Raw genomic sequence first — 18440 nt, 5'->3', positions numbered from 1 at the left:
GGGCTCCAAAGGCCTGCCTATGCTCTGCCTGCACACACCTTAGGAGAGCTCAGTGTTAGCAGGGTGCTAAAAGCAGGCAGCCCACCCCATCCCTGGGGTCGGAGGGGCCTACACTGGGCCAAAATTTCCTGCTCCAGCCTGGGAAGGTCTCAGCAGCTTCACAGTGCCTTGCACTGCCCCACGGCCGGGGTGTGGGGGCTGCGTGTCCCTGCTGCTGGCAGCCTGTTGAGGGCTCAGTGACACCGAGGGTTAAGACGTGGAGCTGGGAAGAGGCTGCACAGTCAGGGAATGCTAATGGGAGCTGGGAGCCTCCCGCAGCTTGGCTGTGCTCTGTCACCAACCTGCTCTGCCGGGTGATGACAAATGGGGAGTGAGGCAGCTGCCCAGAGCCAGTGCTCGGTGCTGCTGCTGACCGCAGAGCCCCAGCCCTGGATCCCCACCTGGGGAAACCTGAGGGCAAAGGAAATAACCCTGGCTTTAATAAAGCAAGGTGGTGGTGGCAACAGCTGCACAGGTTCTAGTTCCCTCTGCCTGAGCAGCAGCCAGGCTGGCTGGAAGCACAAGCTGCACCTCCTCTCATGGCACTGATCGCTGCAGCAGCCATGGCTGAACCACTGCACCCAGCCCTGTGCCACTGCAGCAGGGGCTTCCCCATATGGGCAGGAGGAAATGGCTCAAAAAGAACAAGTCACAAGTACCAAAAGCCCAACAGCTCTCCTGTAACAGTCCCAGCACCATATCTGATCCGTCCCTGCAGCTTCAAAACCTCCCTCTTCTCACAGTTTGTTCATCTGAGACCCACATGAAGGGAAGCACACGAGAGAGTGGTGGCACCCAAGAGTTAAGGATTCAGCCATGGTACAGCTCACAGCCTGGGTCTGCCCCTTGGAGGCACACCACAGGGAGCATCTCAGTGTCAGCCAGCCCTGTGTGTGGTCCCAGTTAGGCTTGGAGGGAAGGAGCTGTTGGGAGAGAGGGTGCAGGAGCAGCCTGGGGAGGGGAAGCCAGGCTTGGAGCACCAGCTGAGTGCCAGACCGGCCGGAGGGTGGCCTGTGGCAAGAGACAGCTAGCCCTGTGCCTGGCCAAGTTGGGAGGGCAGGAGACTAATGCCTGGGTCCTCAGGAGAGCAGCAGGCTGCAGAGCTGGTCCCTGAGGAGAAGAGCTGATTGTCCAGACAAATAAAGTCAGCAGCAGCCAGGACTACATTCAGCGAGGGGAGATTCCATCGCCTTCAATAGTGTTTAATCTTCATCTAGCTCAACACAGATCAGTAGTGCAGCAATATAAATACAACCAAGGAAGTCAAAGCCTTTTGGCTTTCATAGCTCAAAAAAACCCCAAAAAAAAACCCAAACAAACCCCCCAAAATGCCAATTAAACAAGTTTCCAGTTTTTAAATTAAACATAAAGAAAGGCAACATACTGCCCACCCACCCAGAGAGGAGCACTGGCATCCTTCATGCCAGCAAGAGGCTGGGTTCTGCCCCAGGACAGGGGTGCAGCTCATGAAAGCAGCAGAGTGAGGGAGAGGAACAGGTATAGGAGAGGACCTACCACTCCTGCCTCCAGGCAGCAGAGCCATGGCCACTTGCTGCTGGCACTCACTGTCATGCCCTCAGCTACAGAGTTCCCTTCTCCATCCACTGAAGGCCACTGAGTGCACCTCCTGCTGTGTTACACACAGGGCTCTGCAGCCACTCAGCTGCCAGCCAGAGGGAGCAGCCAGCTGCTGGGGACTGAAGAGACCAAGTTCTGTTTGCCTGGGTTGTGCAAATTTTCAGGAAAACAAACCCAAAACCCAACTCCCCAACAAACCACAGTATGTAGTGTCTGAGAACTGAGACAGGGTCAGTGTCCAGGCTCATGGACGGCTTGGTGACCAACAGAAGGTGCTGGGGACACTGGACAACATCTCACAGCTTTGGATTGAGCCAGACTTTAGACAAAAAAAACAAAGGTACCAAAGGTGGGTGTCCCCTCCCAGCTCTGGTACCCAGTGGGAGAGCTTGATGCAGGAGGGGTCTCCTAGCCCAGCCAGTTACCACAGGCAGATCAGCTTCTCAAGTGTGCATGGGCACTGTGCCATCAACACTCCCAGTCAGAAGAGTAATTTAGAAGAGCTACAAACCCCTCTCCTACCAGCTAGCTGATGGAGTGTGACCAGAGTGTTTAGATCCCCCCCTCCTCTACACTCCAAACGCAGCCAAGTGCATGTGAAAGGACAAGTCTAAATTAAAATAGTGCTTAAACCATTAGGGAAGGTGGGAGTAAAAGAGGAGAAAGCTGTTGGACAGCAGAAGCAGCCTGTGGTAGGCTACTGTAGCCTCAAGGGAGCTCAGAGCACAACTCAGAGCACAGCCTTGGCCTTGTTCTCCAAGGAGCTCCCAAGGCAACTGAGCTGGAAGTCCATGGGTGTTTCCTTCACTGCAGTCCGAGGTGGGATAGGAGGGTCCTGGGCATTCACAGTTACTTCAAGTGGTTCTTTTCGGCTGCTCTCCAGATGCCAGCTGTCTTCTCTGACACTTGGCCTGGGGTTCACAGCTGCCTTCTCCTCCCTTTGATTTCCCTTGAAGGTCAAATTCAAGTACAACCAGTTTTAACCAATGAAAAGAAACCCACAAAAAGAAAAAAATTATTTTCTGTGAAACGAGTTAGCAGCGTTGTCCTCATCAAAGGGGCCACCAAAGGCCCTTGTAGGATAGGGACAGGAGTGGCCTTTCCCACTGAGCTCCAGCAAATGGCCACCTGAGGGGAACTAGAGGATCTCCTCCCTCTGGTTCTTGGGTTTGAGCATCACTTGTCCGTTGCGCACGGAGCCGTTCTGGCTGCGGAGCAGCTTCCCTTTCTCACGGTCAGGCCACGTGAAGATGGCTTCATCACTGTCCAGTTCAGACTCTGAGTGCATCAGGCTAGTGTTGAGGACCTGGGATTTCTGTCTGCCACCTTGGAAGAAGAGAGATTCCCAGGTTAGAAACACTTCTAATGCTGGTCAGCAGCCTCCCCTTGTTCCATCTCCTGCCATGTCAAAGGAGCAGCCTCATCAGACTTCCTCTGTGTGTCCCTCACCCCCTTGAGTGCTGAAGCCAATGTGATGCTGTTTGAGATGCTTTGGTGTGACAGAGGTCACACTGATACCTCAGCACAGTGTAAAGCACAACAAACAGGGAGAAAAGCAAACTGTGTTACCAGAGGGTGCTGTGAGGACGTGTGGGAGCTTTGTCTCCCTGACCTTGCTCGGGGCACTGCCTAGAAAGCTCTCCCAGGGCTGTAGAGAGAACCTGCAGGTGTGTGAGGGAAGTTCCCTCTGTTCTTGCCACCCTCCCTACTCTCTGCTTCTCTTGCCTGTGAAGGGAAAGAGATAAATTAGCCAGGCTGAATTTAGATTCATGCACAGGGACAGGAGAGAAACATTTACTGATCCTGTCAGCAGAGGAAACATTTAAATTTAGCTTTTCCTTATTGGAGAAATGCAACATTTCCTCTGTTAGCAGAATGCTCCCTGGACATATCTAGCAGGGAAAGGGATAAAAAAAAAATACTTTAGTCAGCAGCCAGCCTCAGAAGAAGCAAGATGAGTTCAGTTACCAGACAGCAAATGGTTGGGGCACATTTACCACAGACTGGAGAACAATGAGGCCTTTGCTGGGCTCCTCGGTGCAAGGTGACAGACGGTCAGATGAAAGCAGAGCTGGGTGCTGAGGGAGGAAAACACACCCAGGGTTTCCTTCAAGGGTACCTCTGTGTGTGCAGCTGGGACAGCCTGGTGCTCAGGGGAACTCTCTGAGCAGCTCTGTGGCTGTAATGCCTTCCTCTGCTGCTGCTGGGCACTGCTCAGTTTGCTGGAACACCACTCAATGGGACAACACTGAGCTGAGCAGCTGTTTTCCACTAGCAAACAAGGATCAGGGACTGTTTTCCATGCACAGTTACAGTAACCCCTCCTCTGAACAAATCCAGGTGCACATTCCTGTTTGGAACAGGGATTCTGTCAGCTGAAGTGCTCCCAGCATAGAGAAGGCTGAGGAGAGCTCAGAGCAGCCTCCCAGTACCTGAAGGGAGCTACAGGAGAGCTGGAGAAGGGTTTTTGTTTGAGAGGCAATGGCTTTGAGCTGGAAGAGGGGAGATTGAGCCTGGAGATTAGGAAGAAACCAGGTTGCCCAGGAAGGTTGTGGATGCCCCCTCCCTGGAGGTGTTCAGGTTGCTTTCAGATGTTGACTTTGGCCCAGAGTGGATCAATTCAGGGAAACGCTTTCGTGACACTGAATTTGTGCTTTGCTGCAGAGCAAAGTCAAGGAATTGCCTATTGGCAAGACACAAACTACCAGAACCCAGCAGAAAACTTCAGAGCAAGAGAAGTTACAATCAAGACCCAGTTTTGGGCTCCCTGAATCAAGCCACACTGCACAGCTTATGTGCATCCATCAAGCACTTCGGTGATATGGAGACATTAGGATGAGGCCAGTTTCTGAACCAAACACCCTGTACACAGATCTGAAACAAGCTCTGAGATCTTCTGAGGCTTGTCTGTCAGTGCCCAGCATCACATCTGTCTCACTCTGTGATTTTAAGTCCACTGAGGAGGTGTGGTAGTTTTAGGCTGATGCCTAGGAACCCACCACAGGAAGAGTGTTGTTAGTCAGCATTCTGGAGACACTGAGCTCTTGCCTCTCATGCTTTACCTGCTTTGGGATTTGGTTTTAACTCCAGGCTTTCTTGATCCGTTGCGTCCAGAATCTTGTATTTGCTTTTTCTTTTGGATTTCCCTTTTCGTCTAAAGGGGAAGAAAAGGAATTAAGAGGCAGGCCACTTGAGAAGAGCCAGAAGAAAAAAAGCCAACAAAGCTTCAAAGCCAGAGTACTTGCTTGTTTCAGATTATGTCCCTATCACAACACAAACCACTGAAAACACTGCTTCAGCTGCACGTTTAGAGGCTAATCCAGATCTTGCTTCTTCACCGAACTCAGAGTTGCAGGACCTCAATGCTTCACTTGAAACACCAAATGACACAAACCAACATCCCAGGGCTAAGCAGGTGACCTGCTGGGATGATGGGTTTCAATCTTTCACCTCCTACTGCAGCTGCTTGGCTCTGAAGCATTGACAGAGTGGGGGTTGTGGCCTCAGTCCCACCTCTTGCAACAGCAGATCACCATCCAGGAGAAGATCCCAAGGGCAACCACGATGACGAAGGACGCAATGACCACATACAGCACGCTCCACTCTGAAAGCAAAACACCCCACAGAGGAAGTTGGTTTGGCACTTTCAGATGCCTGATCTTGGTAAAGAAAGAGAAAGGCCTGAGCCTTGCAGAGCTGGAGGCTGGCATCCACCACTGGCAGCACCACCAACCCACCCAGGGGAGCCAGAGGCTGAAGACCCAGCACCGCACACCAGTGCTTTCCAGCAGGTGCTGCTTTATGGTGTTTGCTTTCCCCTGGCAGGGAAGCTTCTGCAGGGGCACAACAGAAGTGCCATCTGCACACTAAACCCAGGCTCAGCTCCTCAGGAGTGTTCACTGAGAGGGTCTGAAGAGCAGTCATTGCCTGCCTAGGAGGTTCATGTGGTCACACAAGGGCAGGGACTACCTCCTGGTGTCAGCATCACGTTAGGAGACGCTGGGGGGAAGCAGGTCCCTGTTCCTCTGCCCACCCTGGGTTTGTAACACTGTTTGTTGTCCACAGATGGAGAGTCCCAGGCAGGCTGCACATACCACAGTTGCTCTCTCCATCTCCCATCTGCACCCTGATGAAGTTCTCCATCCAGAAAGGGTCACAGACGCAGCGCTTGGTGAAGGAGTCGCAGCGGCCGTGCTCAGAGCAGTTCAGCTGACAGGCTGGGGAACAAAACCAGCAAGGTAACCTCAGTGACTTGCATGTGAAGCAAAAAGCATAGAACTGCAGAATTATCACAGCTGGAAAAGATCTCCAAGGTCATCCAGTCCAACCCAACACTGCTAAGTCCAGCACTATCCTTTTTCCCTCATGCCCCTCCTACATGTTTTATGAACACTTGCAGGGATAGGGACTCCACCACTGTCCTGGGCAGCCTGTTCCAGGGCTTAACTACCATTTCAGAGAAGAAATTGTTCCTAATGCTCAACCTAAACCTCCTTTGGTGCAACTTGAAGCCATTTTCTCTCATCCTATTGCTTGTTACCTGGGAGAAGACACCAATCCTCACCTGGCTCCAGCCTCCTTTCAGAGACTTGTAAAGAGCCAGAAGGTCTCCCCTCGGCCTCCTTTTCTCCAGGCCAAACAACTCCAGGTCCCTCAGCTGCTCCTCACCAGCCCTGTTCTCCAGACCCTTCACCACCTTTGTTGCCCTTCTCTGGACTGGCTCCAGTACCTCAATGTCCTTCTTGCAGCAAGGGGCCCAAAACTGAAGCCAGGATTTGAGGTGTGGCCTCACCGTTGGTGAGGCACAGGGGAACAATCTCTGCCCTGGTCCTGCTGGCCAGGGCCAGTTTAGTTCAACATGGCAAGCCCTGAAGGCTCTAAACTTGAATCCAGGCACTCTGGAGCTCACCCACAGCTCAGCCATCATCACAAGCAGTCAGGAATACAAACATTAATTTGGCAGGAGGCCCAAGTGCTTAAGTCCCACTTCACTACCAACATAACACACACAATAGGCTAAGAAAATTTTGCCTAATAAATGATGATTTGGATAGAATTTGTAGCTTTGTCAAGTAGATGTTCTTTCAATAAAGTTTTGATTTTTCAAATTCAAGCCCCAGCCTGTGAGAGAGGCAACAAACAAAAGGCCCATTAAGGAACCAAACAGAACTGAAGAGTGGTTGTGGAAGGCCACAAAATCCTAAGATCAGGAAGCCATGAAAATAATGACATCAGTCTGAAATATCTAACTGCAAATGATCCTCATAGGATGGAGCTCATGAAAGGAAACCAACGCTGCTGTGAGGTGGTAAACAAATGACAGAAGGGAAACATTTCCTCTGCAGCACACATGTCAGGCTGAAGGAAATGAGCATGTTCACAGCTACCAGGATCTGTGGGTTTAATGTTTGCAGTGTGACACTCATGTCATTGGCAGCATTCCATCATCACTGTGTTTCAGTTGCATAAGCATCAGTCTGCTTTTGATTTGGGGAAATCTTTTGTCTCCCCAGCAGCATCACGAGTAACCATTTATGGCAGGTTGAAGAGTGAACACCATCAGTTGGTGCAGAACTGATCTGTGGCCACTCAGACTGATGTTTCTGTTTCTCATTTACTAACACATGAAAGCTCTGTGTGTGCAGGCAGCTGTTGTTAGTAGACAGGAAGGACTTCATTCTGGCAGGCACCTAGGAAGGGCTCTTGGTTTCACAGAATGGCTTAGGTTGGAAGGCACCTCAGAGATCATCTAATGCCAGGGGCAGGGAAGCCTCTCAGCTAGAATTAGTTGCTCATTGCTTTATCTAGCCTGGCCTTCAACACCTCCAAGGAGGAAGCATCCACAGCCTCCTGAGCAGCCTGTTCCAGAGTCTCACCACCCTCCTACTGAAGAACTTCTTCCTCAGCTCCACTCTAACCCTGCTCCCCCTCAGCTTCAAACCATTCCCCCTTGGCCTGTCGCCAGACACCCTTAGGAAAAGTCCCTCTGCAGCCATCCTGTAGGTTCCCTTCAGGTACTGGAAAGGCAGCTCTAAGGTGCCCCTGGAGCCCTCTGCTCTGCAGGCTGCTTGCAGCACAGTGACCCTCACTTACTGACTGTGTTGATCTCCAGTGCCCGGAAGATGAGGAAGTCCGACTGCTGTTTCCGCAGTTCGTTCTTCAGCGTCCAGGCTACCTCTCGCCCTTTGAATATCTGATGGGGAGGCTGATTCTGCACAAAAAACACCATCTTCGTGCTGCAAGGCAGACAGAAATGGTTACCTGCTGCTTCTCCAGGCAGCAGCTAGAGAGCCCTTCTCCCCAGCCTGTCATTAGAGGGATTTAATTCAGAATCTCAGATTTGAGGACTGGATTTCTGGCTCCATCCAGAAAGCAGCAATGGTCAGAGAGCAGCAACCCCCTTGGGACATCTGATCCATCCATGTTTTCAAAGCTAGGGCTGGACTGCTCTTGAGTTAGCTACTCAAGCACATCTCTGCATGTCCATGCTAAGCATGCAAATCCCCAAACTCTGTGGTCCTGCTATTTTCACAATCTCTTCCCTCCCTCCCGGATCCTTAGACCTTCCTACTCATGGATACTGGGGGCTCATCTAAGTGCTCAGCACAGAGCTCCAGCATCAGAGAAGGCAGTGAAGGTTTACAGCCTTTTGCCAAGCTTAGTTTGAATGCACAGAGTGTTATAGCCAGAAAAAAAAAAAAGAGCACAGGTGTAGAGGACACTGCACTCTGCATCTTTTGCTTGCAGAAGAACTTGCTCCCCTAGGCTGCAAGCCTTGCAGAGTCCTGGGTATCCTTCGGAGTCACAGAAGGATGCATGGATGCTCCGGATTGATGGCTACCAGGGAGCCTGTGAGTCAAGGGGATATTAGTGGGATCTTAAAGCCACCTGCCAGAACATAATCTCTGTTCTTTCGTGGCACTTGCCACTCTTTTGTCTGCTTAGTAAACATAGAAACAGAGGAAGCATCAATTCCAAGAATCCCTTAGTGAAGAACAGTGGCAAGTGGCAGGGGTGGAGAAAGTGCTGGCTCCTCTCTTTGAGCTCTTCAGGTTTGCATGGACAATGAATTCTGATTTCACTGCCAGAGCAGGCAACGTGAGCATGAAGGAATTGATTCATCACCAAGCTCAGGACAGTGCAAAGTGTGACTGCAGATTTATAGCTGACTTGCTGCATCCCTTAAATCTTTTTCAGTGCTTTATCCACCTTAAAACTACTCTATTTTTAGTAAAAAGTAAGTACAATACTGCCTATATTTCACCAGATGACCACTGCACCCCTGATAAGCTCACTGCCATGCCACTCAGGCAGCCACAAACACCCACAGTGGTGATGGGATGCTGCTGGGCAGCTGCTGCTGTGATGAAGCTGAAGGTTTCTGTGGAAGAGTGAATTTCCCTCACCAGTCATTTGTGCTGAGGTGGAAAGCTGAACTAGATCAGGTTCTTTCATGCCAAAGCATCATGGCCAGAATCCAGCTGGGCCAAACCACCCTGTGCATGACTTGGTGGTTACTGAGCAACGTTGTCCAGGCAGGCAACATGACCCTGGCCCACAGCCCTGCCCCTAAGCAAACTTCCACTTGTATAGAAGAAACCAGCTTTAGTTTACTGTAAGCTAAAGAGCATTCAAAGCCAAGTTTTCCTTCTCTCATCAAACAATTCCATTGGCTTGCAACATTTTCCTTTCCATCAAATCCAAGCAGTTGTGTCTGCAGTAAAGCTCATGTAAAACTAAAGCTGGCAAGCAGGGCTGCTGCTGCTCAGAGGGTTGCTACACCACCTACTCTGGTGTGGGGAATCCATGTTTCACCAAACTGCTCCTGCACCAACCCACATTATTGCTCCAGTTATGAACTACAGCTGCAGAGCATCCTTCAGACCACAGAATTGATTTGGCTGGAAAAGACCTTTAAGATGATTGAGTCCAACCATTCTCTACCTCTACCAAGGCTGGTGCTAGACCATGTCCCTCAGCACCACATCTCTGCCTCTCTGAAACACCTCCAGGGATGAGGATTTGACCAAAATACCTCTAGGGATGAGGATTCGACCCCCTCCCTGGGGAGCCTGTTCCAGACAGTTTTCATGATCTTAAAACCCAAGTAAGATTAGTTCTTATTTTCACAGGTCTGGGGGACAAAGAAAGTCACAGCAGCAAACAGCTTTAGAGGACAATGCACTGTCTCCAGAGGGGATACCCAAAGCCTGCTTGGCAACACACCTTCTCTGAGCCAAGCAAGCAAGAATATCCAAGTTAAGTGACTTCTCTACACATTACAGAATGGTAGGAAGTGGAAGGGACCTCTGGAGATTGAGCCCAAGCCCCCTGCCAAGTGAGGTTCACCTAGAGAAGGTGATTGTCCAATGTGCTTCCCAAAGGAAAACAGCCCTGGGTTTACTAAACCCTCAAGCAATCCCTCTCCACACAGACTCACAGACAAAGCCCACCTTTGCTCAGTGTATGGCTGGATCTTCTGCACAGTAATGTCTGAGTCGAGGACCCCCAGCAGGACACCGATCTGCCGGATGAACATCCCCTTCTGCCTCTCGGTCAGCTGGCTGACATTAACATCCAGAATGATCTCCACAAGGTTATTTTTCCTGGGATCTAGTCAGAATGTAGATAATACAGATCCTCAGAACTTCTACTGAAGAGTCTGGGCACAAGTAGGGTTTCTGGTGTGGGTTTTTTGCTTTGAACACAAGATTACGTCACTGCAGGGACAGGAGTCTGTGGCTTTCACAGCAAGCAGGAAGAGTCAGCCCCCAACAACTACAGGAGAATACAACCACATCCCCCCCAAAAACTTTGGACTTTCACAGTTCCGAGCTGGATTACACTACACATTTTCATCTCAGTACACTGTATCCAGACAGAGATACACTCTAGGCATAGCATAAAAGCCAGACTCACCAGGTTTGACTTCCACCGTGCTCCTTTCCACATCGCTCTCTCCTTTGGCATCTGTCACTCTGAGGTGAAATGTGTAGGTCCCTTCTACTAGATTAGACAGGAGAAGGACTGGGTGATGGTCTGAATTATTTAACACCTCCTGGAAGGCAGAGCAAAGTAAGTATCAGGAATCAAAGGATGATACTGATGTGATGTATCCTCACACTAGTACGGTGTAACAGGAGCAACGATCAGCTTTACACTTCCCCAGCTAAACCTCTCACTGATTTTGTGGTGCTGCAGACTGCCTTCAACAACTGAAACCTCACCCCAGCTGCAGGGCTGCCCTCATCCCGGGTCCACAAGTAGCTGACAATTCCCTTGTCATCAGAGGACTTGGATCCATCCAGCTCTGCTGTGTTTGTGGGCAAGGTGATGACGACGTTACCAGCAATCTTCGCAACCGGCGGCTTGTTGATCTCTGAGCCAAGGGGAAGAAAAGCAGCTGGGAACAAAAATCTGGTAACACCCGACCTAAAACTACATCTCTAGAGCTTCACTGTAACCCAGAAATCCCTACCTAGCCCTGGGAGAAGGGAAATGTACTGCAGGACTCAGCTGCAGGTGCTGTTCCTTTAGAAACAGGCAAAGCCCTGAGCTAGAGAAGGCCATTTCAGTGCTCTCCACTTGATGTTCAGCCATTCCTCACTCTTCTTGTGCCTCTGAACACAGCTGTTGTTGAAATGCTCTGGGAGAGGCACCAGACCCCAGAGAAGAGACCCCACCTGGAGTACTGCATTCAGCTCTGGAGCCCTCAACACAAGAACAACATGGATCTGTTGGAGAGGGTTCAGAGGAAGCCAGGAAGTTGATGAGAGGGCTGAGAACCTCTGCTGTAAGGACGGAGGATTCAGCCTGCAGAGGAAAAGGCTTCAGGGAGACCTTGGAGCAGCCTTCCAGTACCTGAAGGAGGCTACAGGAGAGCTGGGAAGGGACATTTGACAAGGACAAAGGAAAATGGTTTGAAACTAGAGCAGGGGAGATTTAGTTTGGACATTAGGAAGAAATTCATCACAGTGAGGTTAGGGAGACACAGGAAAAGGCTGTCAGGGAGATTATGGATGCCTCAATCCTGAAAGTGTTTAAGACCAGGCTGGGTGAGGCTTTGAGCAATCTGGTCTAGTGGAAGAGGTTAGAACTCAATGCTCTTTAAGGTCCCTTCCAACCCAAACCATTGTGATAACCTGTCCCAGGTTTTGTGGCTCATGGCTGGCTGTACCTTCTTTGACAATGACGTTGACTGAGCTTTGGCTCTGCAGGTTCCTCTCATCTTTAACTGTCAGAGTAAACTCATAGGTCCCAACCTGCAGGCCTGTTACAGTGGCAATACTGCTGTTGGCATTCTCCAGCTTGACACCATCTGGGCCCCTAACCAAAGCAGAAGAGGAGCAGTTTAAACTTTGCACAGACCACAGGAGCCAGCCTCACACCAGACTGGAGAATGGAACTCAAACACTTTACAGGGATGCAGAAATAGAGAGTCCAAGACAAAAAGCAACATTATTTTCTCCAGTTACAGCAAGATAATCAAAAGAGTAAGTTTGGCACTCTGAACAAAAAAATATAATTTCTGTTGCTTTAGTGTTTTGGTTATTTTTAAACCAGGGGAGCACTGATACCAGCATTTAAGTAGGGTTTGCAAACAGTGGTACTTTGTGAACTGCACAATAAGCCAACTTGTAAGAAGAAGTAGAGAGCAAAAATAGTTCCTTTATAACTTTTATATAACAGACTTTTGATTAGCAAACAGAAAAATCTACAGCAAGTCACTCACAGGTTTTTTCCTGAATTCCCTAAAGCACTTCAGGGAATTTAGTGTCTGAAGGGAAACATGACAATGAGAAGAGAAGAACATGCTGCAACATTCAAACACACTTGCAACAGCATCAAGTTTAAAGGCCCTGCTGTTGTTTGATCACCAGAGTCAGCCTCTTCACAAGACCAAGACCACATTACACTGCTCTGAATCAAACACAGTTGGTCTCCTTTACAAGCCACAACCACGCTGAGAATGGGAATCAGGCCTAGAGCTGACAGCAAAACTATTTCTAATGCTCAGAACTCCACCTCTCTCCAATTAAACATAAATCCTTGTCTCATTTTAGTCACTGGTTAAAGCCTGTCAGGCCCAACATGACCAGGATGTAACACAAGGGAGGTATGTGGGAGGGTGTCTTGTTCCAATTGAAGACCCAGATACTTGCATCAGAAGGGTCTGGAGGTTGATACTCACTGTGTTTTCTCCCAGAGAAAGGAGACAATCTTCTGGTCATCTGAGCTCTTGCTGCCATCTAGAGTGGTGCTGTCCACAGGAAGAGTTAATTCTTTATCTGGACCAGCATCTGCCTTTGGGGGCTTATTGTTCTCTGGAAAAGGATGTGATGTTTTTCATACACATGCCATAAAAAGTGGAGCTTCAAACCCCAGCATTAAGAATTTTCTCCATCATCTCTAGTACATTTCTTTCCCACTAGCTCAACCTTGTGCTCAGGAAAAAAAAATAGGTCAGATCAATGTTACATTCACACATCTGCAATAAAATGAGAATGAAATCTAGGAGTTCTGGGTTTTGCTCTCATTTTCTGAGTCCTACTCCTGTGCCAGGACCCTGCAGTGCAGGCAGAGACAGCTGCTAGGAAATACAGTCCTGTTCTGGTGGGGTAATGCCAGGTACAAATAACATTGTGCAAAACAAGAGAACAGCCTAGAGAGGCAACATTCCTAGAGACTTCCTCCTGTTTATCAGCACTTTTCCATCTCAGAATGGTCCTGAACTAGAGTTGCTGGAAGCCACACAAAGCTACCCTAACATCTAGAGCAGCTGACAGATCAGTGCTCACCTCTAACCCCTGGGATGGAAATGGCAACCACAGCTGAAGGCAGCTTACCTGGCTGGACTATCACAGTGACCTCTGCAGTGGACTGGTGCCCAGCAGAATCAGTCACTATCAGCTGGTAAGTGTAATCCCCTTCTTGCATTGCAGAGAGCTGCAGGACTGGTGTCCTCACCCCCTTGGAGAAAACACAGGCAGGCATTAAAAGGAATCCTCACACAGATGATGGTGGATCAGAACAGACTGCTTCTAAACCAGCTGTTGTCAGCATATTCCAGGGACTCATTACTACCTCCTGCTGTGGGGCCAGAAGTCTGTGTCACACAAGCATGCAAGGTGCTTACAGCTACAGTTATGCACAGCAACAAGGACACTGCTGTGGCAAGAGTAACACCATGCTGGTGTTCAGACCCTCTGGGATTCAACAGCTAACAGCTCAAGCAGAACCTCTGGGGAGCTGTGTGTGAAGTATGCACAGTGAAGGTGATTCATGAGCTTTCTTACTCCATCAGTTTGACAGCAGTAAATCTTTAAAGGAACAATGATGACCTGGAAACAAGTTCCAGCTGTTTAGGACTGAAGAGTGCCTGGGCAGTATCAGCAAAGTTTAGATTTCAGGGTTCAACTCCAAAGAGCCAGTCCAGTGTGTTTGTCCAGCATGACCTGCAATAAGGAGTTATCTGTGTCTAAATGTCAACCTGAGTGGGAATCACCTAAAGATCACAGTCTGGCTTCCACACCTGCTGAGACAGAGCACTTAAACATCCCTATTTACCATCATTGATTTAGCTATCACTGATGTTCTCAGAAGTCAGCAACTGAGCAAAGGAAGAACACATTTCCCTAACAGCCACGTAGGCTGAAGCGAGGTACAGGGGTGGGATCAAGTTGTGCTGAGAACTGTTGGATGGGACATCAGAATCCAGAGCCACCAGATCCCATCTCTCTCAATCCTCCACTCTTCAGCAGTATTTAAAACTGTGCTGCTCAAGACAGGAAAGAGGATGCCAGTGAAAACCTGCAGCTGAACTGGTGCACCTGCTCAGCCACTAAGCTAATACCAGCTTGGTGTGGATTTAGTTTTAAGCATCTATTTAATTACCACATGCTCACTCTGTAGGATTGTAAGAAGATATTTGCTAACAGGCAATTAAAAATGGTTTGATTATAGACAAAATTCCAGCTAGTGAGTAATCCAGGCTGAGTAGCAGAGACCTGCACTGACCTGCATCTCCATCACCTTCCCTTTGCTGTTGGGGCTGAGCAGCCACTCGTAGCTGACGATGCTGTGGTCGTCGGTGCTCTGGTTCCCGTAGAGGGTGATGGAGTTCTGGGGCAGGGTGATCACCTGGTTTGGGCCTGCATTTGCCACTGGAGGGTAATCCACTGCTTTGTTCACTGTCAGGTTTGCAGTGGTGGAGTTGCTGGCACCATCTGAGTCCACTACTGTTAGACTGAAGAAGGGGGGGGGGGGGGAAAAAAGGAGAAATCAGTGAAGTCATGGTTACCAGAGCTGAATACACCACACTGGCTGGAGTCAACTGAAATGCAGAAGAGTTAGAAACTGAAGACATTTTTAAGGGCAGGATAGTCTTTTTTTTTTCCCCAGGAGTGGCAAAACCCTATGGTTTGAGGCAGCTGTTCTTTTTCTGAACAGAAGATTCCCCCAAACACCCAAAGTGACACAAGAAATCAACCCATCAGGTCCATCTCTCAACTTGAAACCTATCAACTAGCTCCAAGATAAAACTGTGCTAGTTAAAGAGCATCACCTTCCACGTGCAGAGCTGTGATGGAAAAGACCTCCCCAAGTATGACACTGCCTCCCAACAGGAGACATTTGTTAATGTGGGCACAGAAGTTCATCATTAACCCTTAAGTGGCCTGAGAATGGCTCTTCAGGCAGGCAAGAAGAACACGAAACAGAATGAATCTGGATCTAGATCTGAACAGCAACCTGATTAGTTCAGCTAGCAACTGCTCAAGAGGAAAAGAGGGCTCAGGTATAGGTACTCTGGATTATTTTCAATAGATCTGCTGAAGCACTGCATGGACATCACACCAAAATGCATAGAGAAAACATCACACCAGAGCACAGAGAAAACACAACAAACCTGAAAGTGCAACCAGCTCAGGTTATGTGCATAAACCCATCAGGCCTCACTCACTTATCTGGGACAAACACATTGCATTTAAAAACTGGATCTAAAGACTGCATTTCTTCCTAAGCCCAAACAGTTTAGATCTGACATTTCAAGAGACATTTTGTAGTGTAGACCTTTCATTCCTTTCTGCCATCATCTTAAACCAGTGCTACAGCTCAAGAATAAGAAGTAGCTCGGTAGCTTATCTCTTGTAAAGTGAAAAAGCTGTGAACTATCTTGAAGTGTAGGAGCAGGGAGAGAGAGTCCATCACAAAATGTGGAGTTCTCTCTCCTTGTGGGTTTTTGTTTGTTTACCAGGCTAACACTTCAGGAATATGGTTATGTTTTACTCTTAATGGATGAGATCTGGTCACCTCTTGCAGATAAAACCCACCTGAATGTGTAATTCCCAGGTACCAGGTTGGTCAGTGTCAGTATGGCAGTATCGCTGGAAACCTTCTCCTCCCGCAGAGGGCCCCTCAGCTCCTCCCAGTGATAGCTGACAATTTTATCATCATCAGTGCTCTCTGTTTCAATCAGGATGAAAATACATCAGCAAAGGAGTTGAGAATACCCAGTTCACAATACCTAGATATTCAGTCCCCTTCTTCAGCACTGAGGCATTTTTGGTCCCAGCTCAAAGGTCTCTGTTATGCCCAGACACCTAAACTGAATGTTCTCCTCCACCCTGTTTCACCCTTAGTCCCAGGGGTTTGTGTGTGTGCTGGGGGAAGACAAAAAGCCCCAAACAAAATACAAAACACTAACAAAATACCAGTTGGGGGTAAGACAATATGAAGCTTGAGGAGGGAAGATTTAGACTGGAGATCAGAAAGAAATTCTTTACAGTGAGGGTGGTGAGACACTGGAACAGGTTGTCCAGGTTGGTTCTGGATGCCTCCTCCCTGGAGGTGTTCAAGGCTAGGTTGGATGAGTCCTTGAGCAACCTGCTCCAGCGGGAGGTGTCCCTGCCCATGGCAGGGGGGTTGGAACTGAATGATCTTTAAAGTCCCTTCCAACCCAAGCCATTCTGTGACTCTATGAATACACTTAAAGAAAGTCCTGCAAAGCTCTAGTGGGGGCCAGGATCAGTAAAGGTGGTGTTAGCTAACTACCACCTCTGAAGCTTAACACAAGAGGTCAGTAATTTAGACTGACAGCAACTGGTTCTATCCTGCTTAGGATAGAACCTCTAGAGCTTTTCCTCTTTTAGGAGACTGGCTGAAGCCAGTGCCCTTCAAAAGGGGAAGGATGGAGAAGTGCTGCTGCTGTGGGTGTATTCCCTTCTCTTGGCAAGAGAGGCTGGTTCTGCTCGCTGAAGTGTGTTTGACAGCCTCACAGTCAGCTCCTCTTAAACTTCACCCAGAAGGCCAGCCCAGACCCAAGCCCTGCTAGACTGCTGGCTTTCAAAGTGCAGGTACTCACGGCTGCCATCAATAACAGTTGAGATGGTTGGCAGTGAAATCTCCTGGAACTGAGGGGACACGATGGCAACAGGAGGCCGATTCACCCGCGGCTCTGCAACGTGAAGCAAGCTGTTACAAGGCCATCTACAGGCAGATCACGACAACAAGCCCTGGCCAAGGAACTCTGCAACACCACGCTGCCTTTGTGAGCCAGGAGCAGCAAGCAGAATACATATTGCACATCCTCTGCCCTCTCTCCTGCAGTCAGCCAGTCTAGGAGAGGAGTCCGAAGCGTGGAACTGCAGCTCCCAGACAGCCACAGGTCAGACTGACTGCAGAGAACTGCACCATCAATCACAGTGGTTCCTGCTTCCAGCAGTTTCTACACCAGCTCAGGGAAACTGCTAACAAAAGGGATTTTAAAGAGCAAGGAGGTGAACTGCCACCACACCAGGACTCTGGCAATGGCTGCACTGCATCGCTCCTCCCACACTGGGTCAAGCATTCAAGTACAGACCTCTCTCACAGAGCAGCACCTACAGCTTCTTGCCAAGATTTGGCTGCTGCTCTGAAAAATGGAGGATTTTGATGCATGCTGCCAGCTGCAGATTCACTGCTTATAAGGCAATGATCAGCATTCAGAAGGCTGGCCACACACTCCTGCTAATTTAGGGATTGCAAAAGCACTTCTTTGCCCACAAAGGTTGTGGAGAAAGTCCTGATGAAGCATGCAAAATGGAGGGATTTTTGCATAAAAGGACATGTGGGTGCCTCTTCACACAGACCATCTGAGAAGTGAGACCTGGTGAGAGAGCATAAGCTGCTCTACCCACAGCAGCTCATCTGCAAACCATATCTCACAGGAGGGAATGAGATTTGACTTCACCTGCCTGTGGTTGGGATGACATTGGGATGACAGAACATCCCAATGGAGCTTCAAAGCTCAGCCTTCCCTTCATTTTTTTTTTTTTTTTTTTGCTCCTGTTGCTATAAGCATTTAACCTGGTTACAGCTAGGTGTTGTTGAAGCAGGGGCCTCCCAGGGCCAGGAATTTGCTAAGCACTTTTGTAGCAGTGGTTCCAGCTCTTCGACTGAGCGGTTGGGCTGCAGAGCAGCAATAGCTGTGTGCTTGGGCAGCAGTTCCTCAGCCCAGAAAATGCCTTAGCACACATGCATACACCCTGAGCTCACAACACAGTGACTCTTCTCTGTGTTAAAGCAGGGTTCAGTCAAATGCAAGTGCCATGGTTGGCCAGAGGCAGAGGACACCACCAACTCACTTGGATTCACCGTCACGTTCACGTAGCCCTCTCCACGTGCGTTCTCCCCATCCACCACGACCTTGAACTCGTACAGACCCACAGTAAGCTGGAAGCAAAGACAAAAAAAAAAAAAAAAAAAAAAAAAAAGAGTACAGAATCACTGCATTGTTTGGGGTGGAAAAGCCCTCTGACATCATTGAGTCCAACCATCAACCTAAC

The 18440-nt window shown here is 49.1% G+C and overlaps 1 protein-coding gene across 1 annotated transcript in view; it reads right to left on the bottom strand.

The window, feature by feature from the left end:
- Positions 1-2721: 2721 nt before the first annotated feature.
- The window catches only part of KIAA0319L (KIAA0319 like), a 38537-nt gene continuing 22818 nt past the window's right edge, over positions 2722-18440 (bottom strand). The window contains exons 8-22 of the mRNA XM_054395483.1: positions 18240-18327; positions 16979-17071; positions 15948-16080; positions 14635-14863; positions 13464-13587; positions 12809-12941; positions 11795-11943; positions 10845-10996; positions 10537-10675; positions 10071-10230; positions 7711-7853; positions 5712-5834; positions 5131-5221; positions 4680-4771; positions 2722-2943 (exon numbers count right to left, since the gene is read on the bottom strand). Coding sequence (XP_054251458.1) covers positions 2756-2943; positions 4680-4771; positions 5131-5221; positions 5712-5834; positions 7711-7853; positions 10071-10230; positions 10537-10675; positions 10845-10996; positions 11795-11943; positions 12809-12941; positions 13464-13587; positions 14635-14863; positions 15948-16080; positions 16979-17071; positions 18240-18327 — 2037 coding nt within the window. The 3' untranslated portion in view covers positions 2722-2755. The remainder of the gene's footprint in view (positions 2944-4679; positions 4772-5130; positions 5222-5711; positions 5835-7710; positions 7854-10070; positions 10231-10536; positions 10676-10844; positions 10997-11794; positions 11944-12808; positions 12942-13463; positions 13588-14634; positions 14864-15947; positions 16081-16978; positions 17072-18239; positions 18328-18440) is intronic.

Source organism: Indicator indicator, chromosome 33 (genome assembly GCF_027791375.1).
Source record: "Indicator indicator isolate 239-I01 chromosome 33, UM_Iind_1.1, whole genome shotgun sequence".
NCBI lineage: Eukaryota > Metazoa > Chordata > Aves > Piciformes > Indicatoridae > Indicator > Indicator indicator.
Note: the sequence above shows the minus strand (reverse complement) of the source record. Positions and strands in the feature narration are given on the sequence as shown.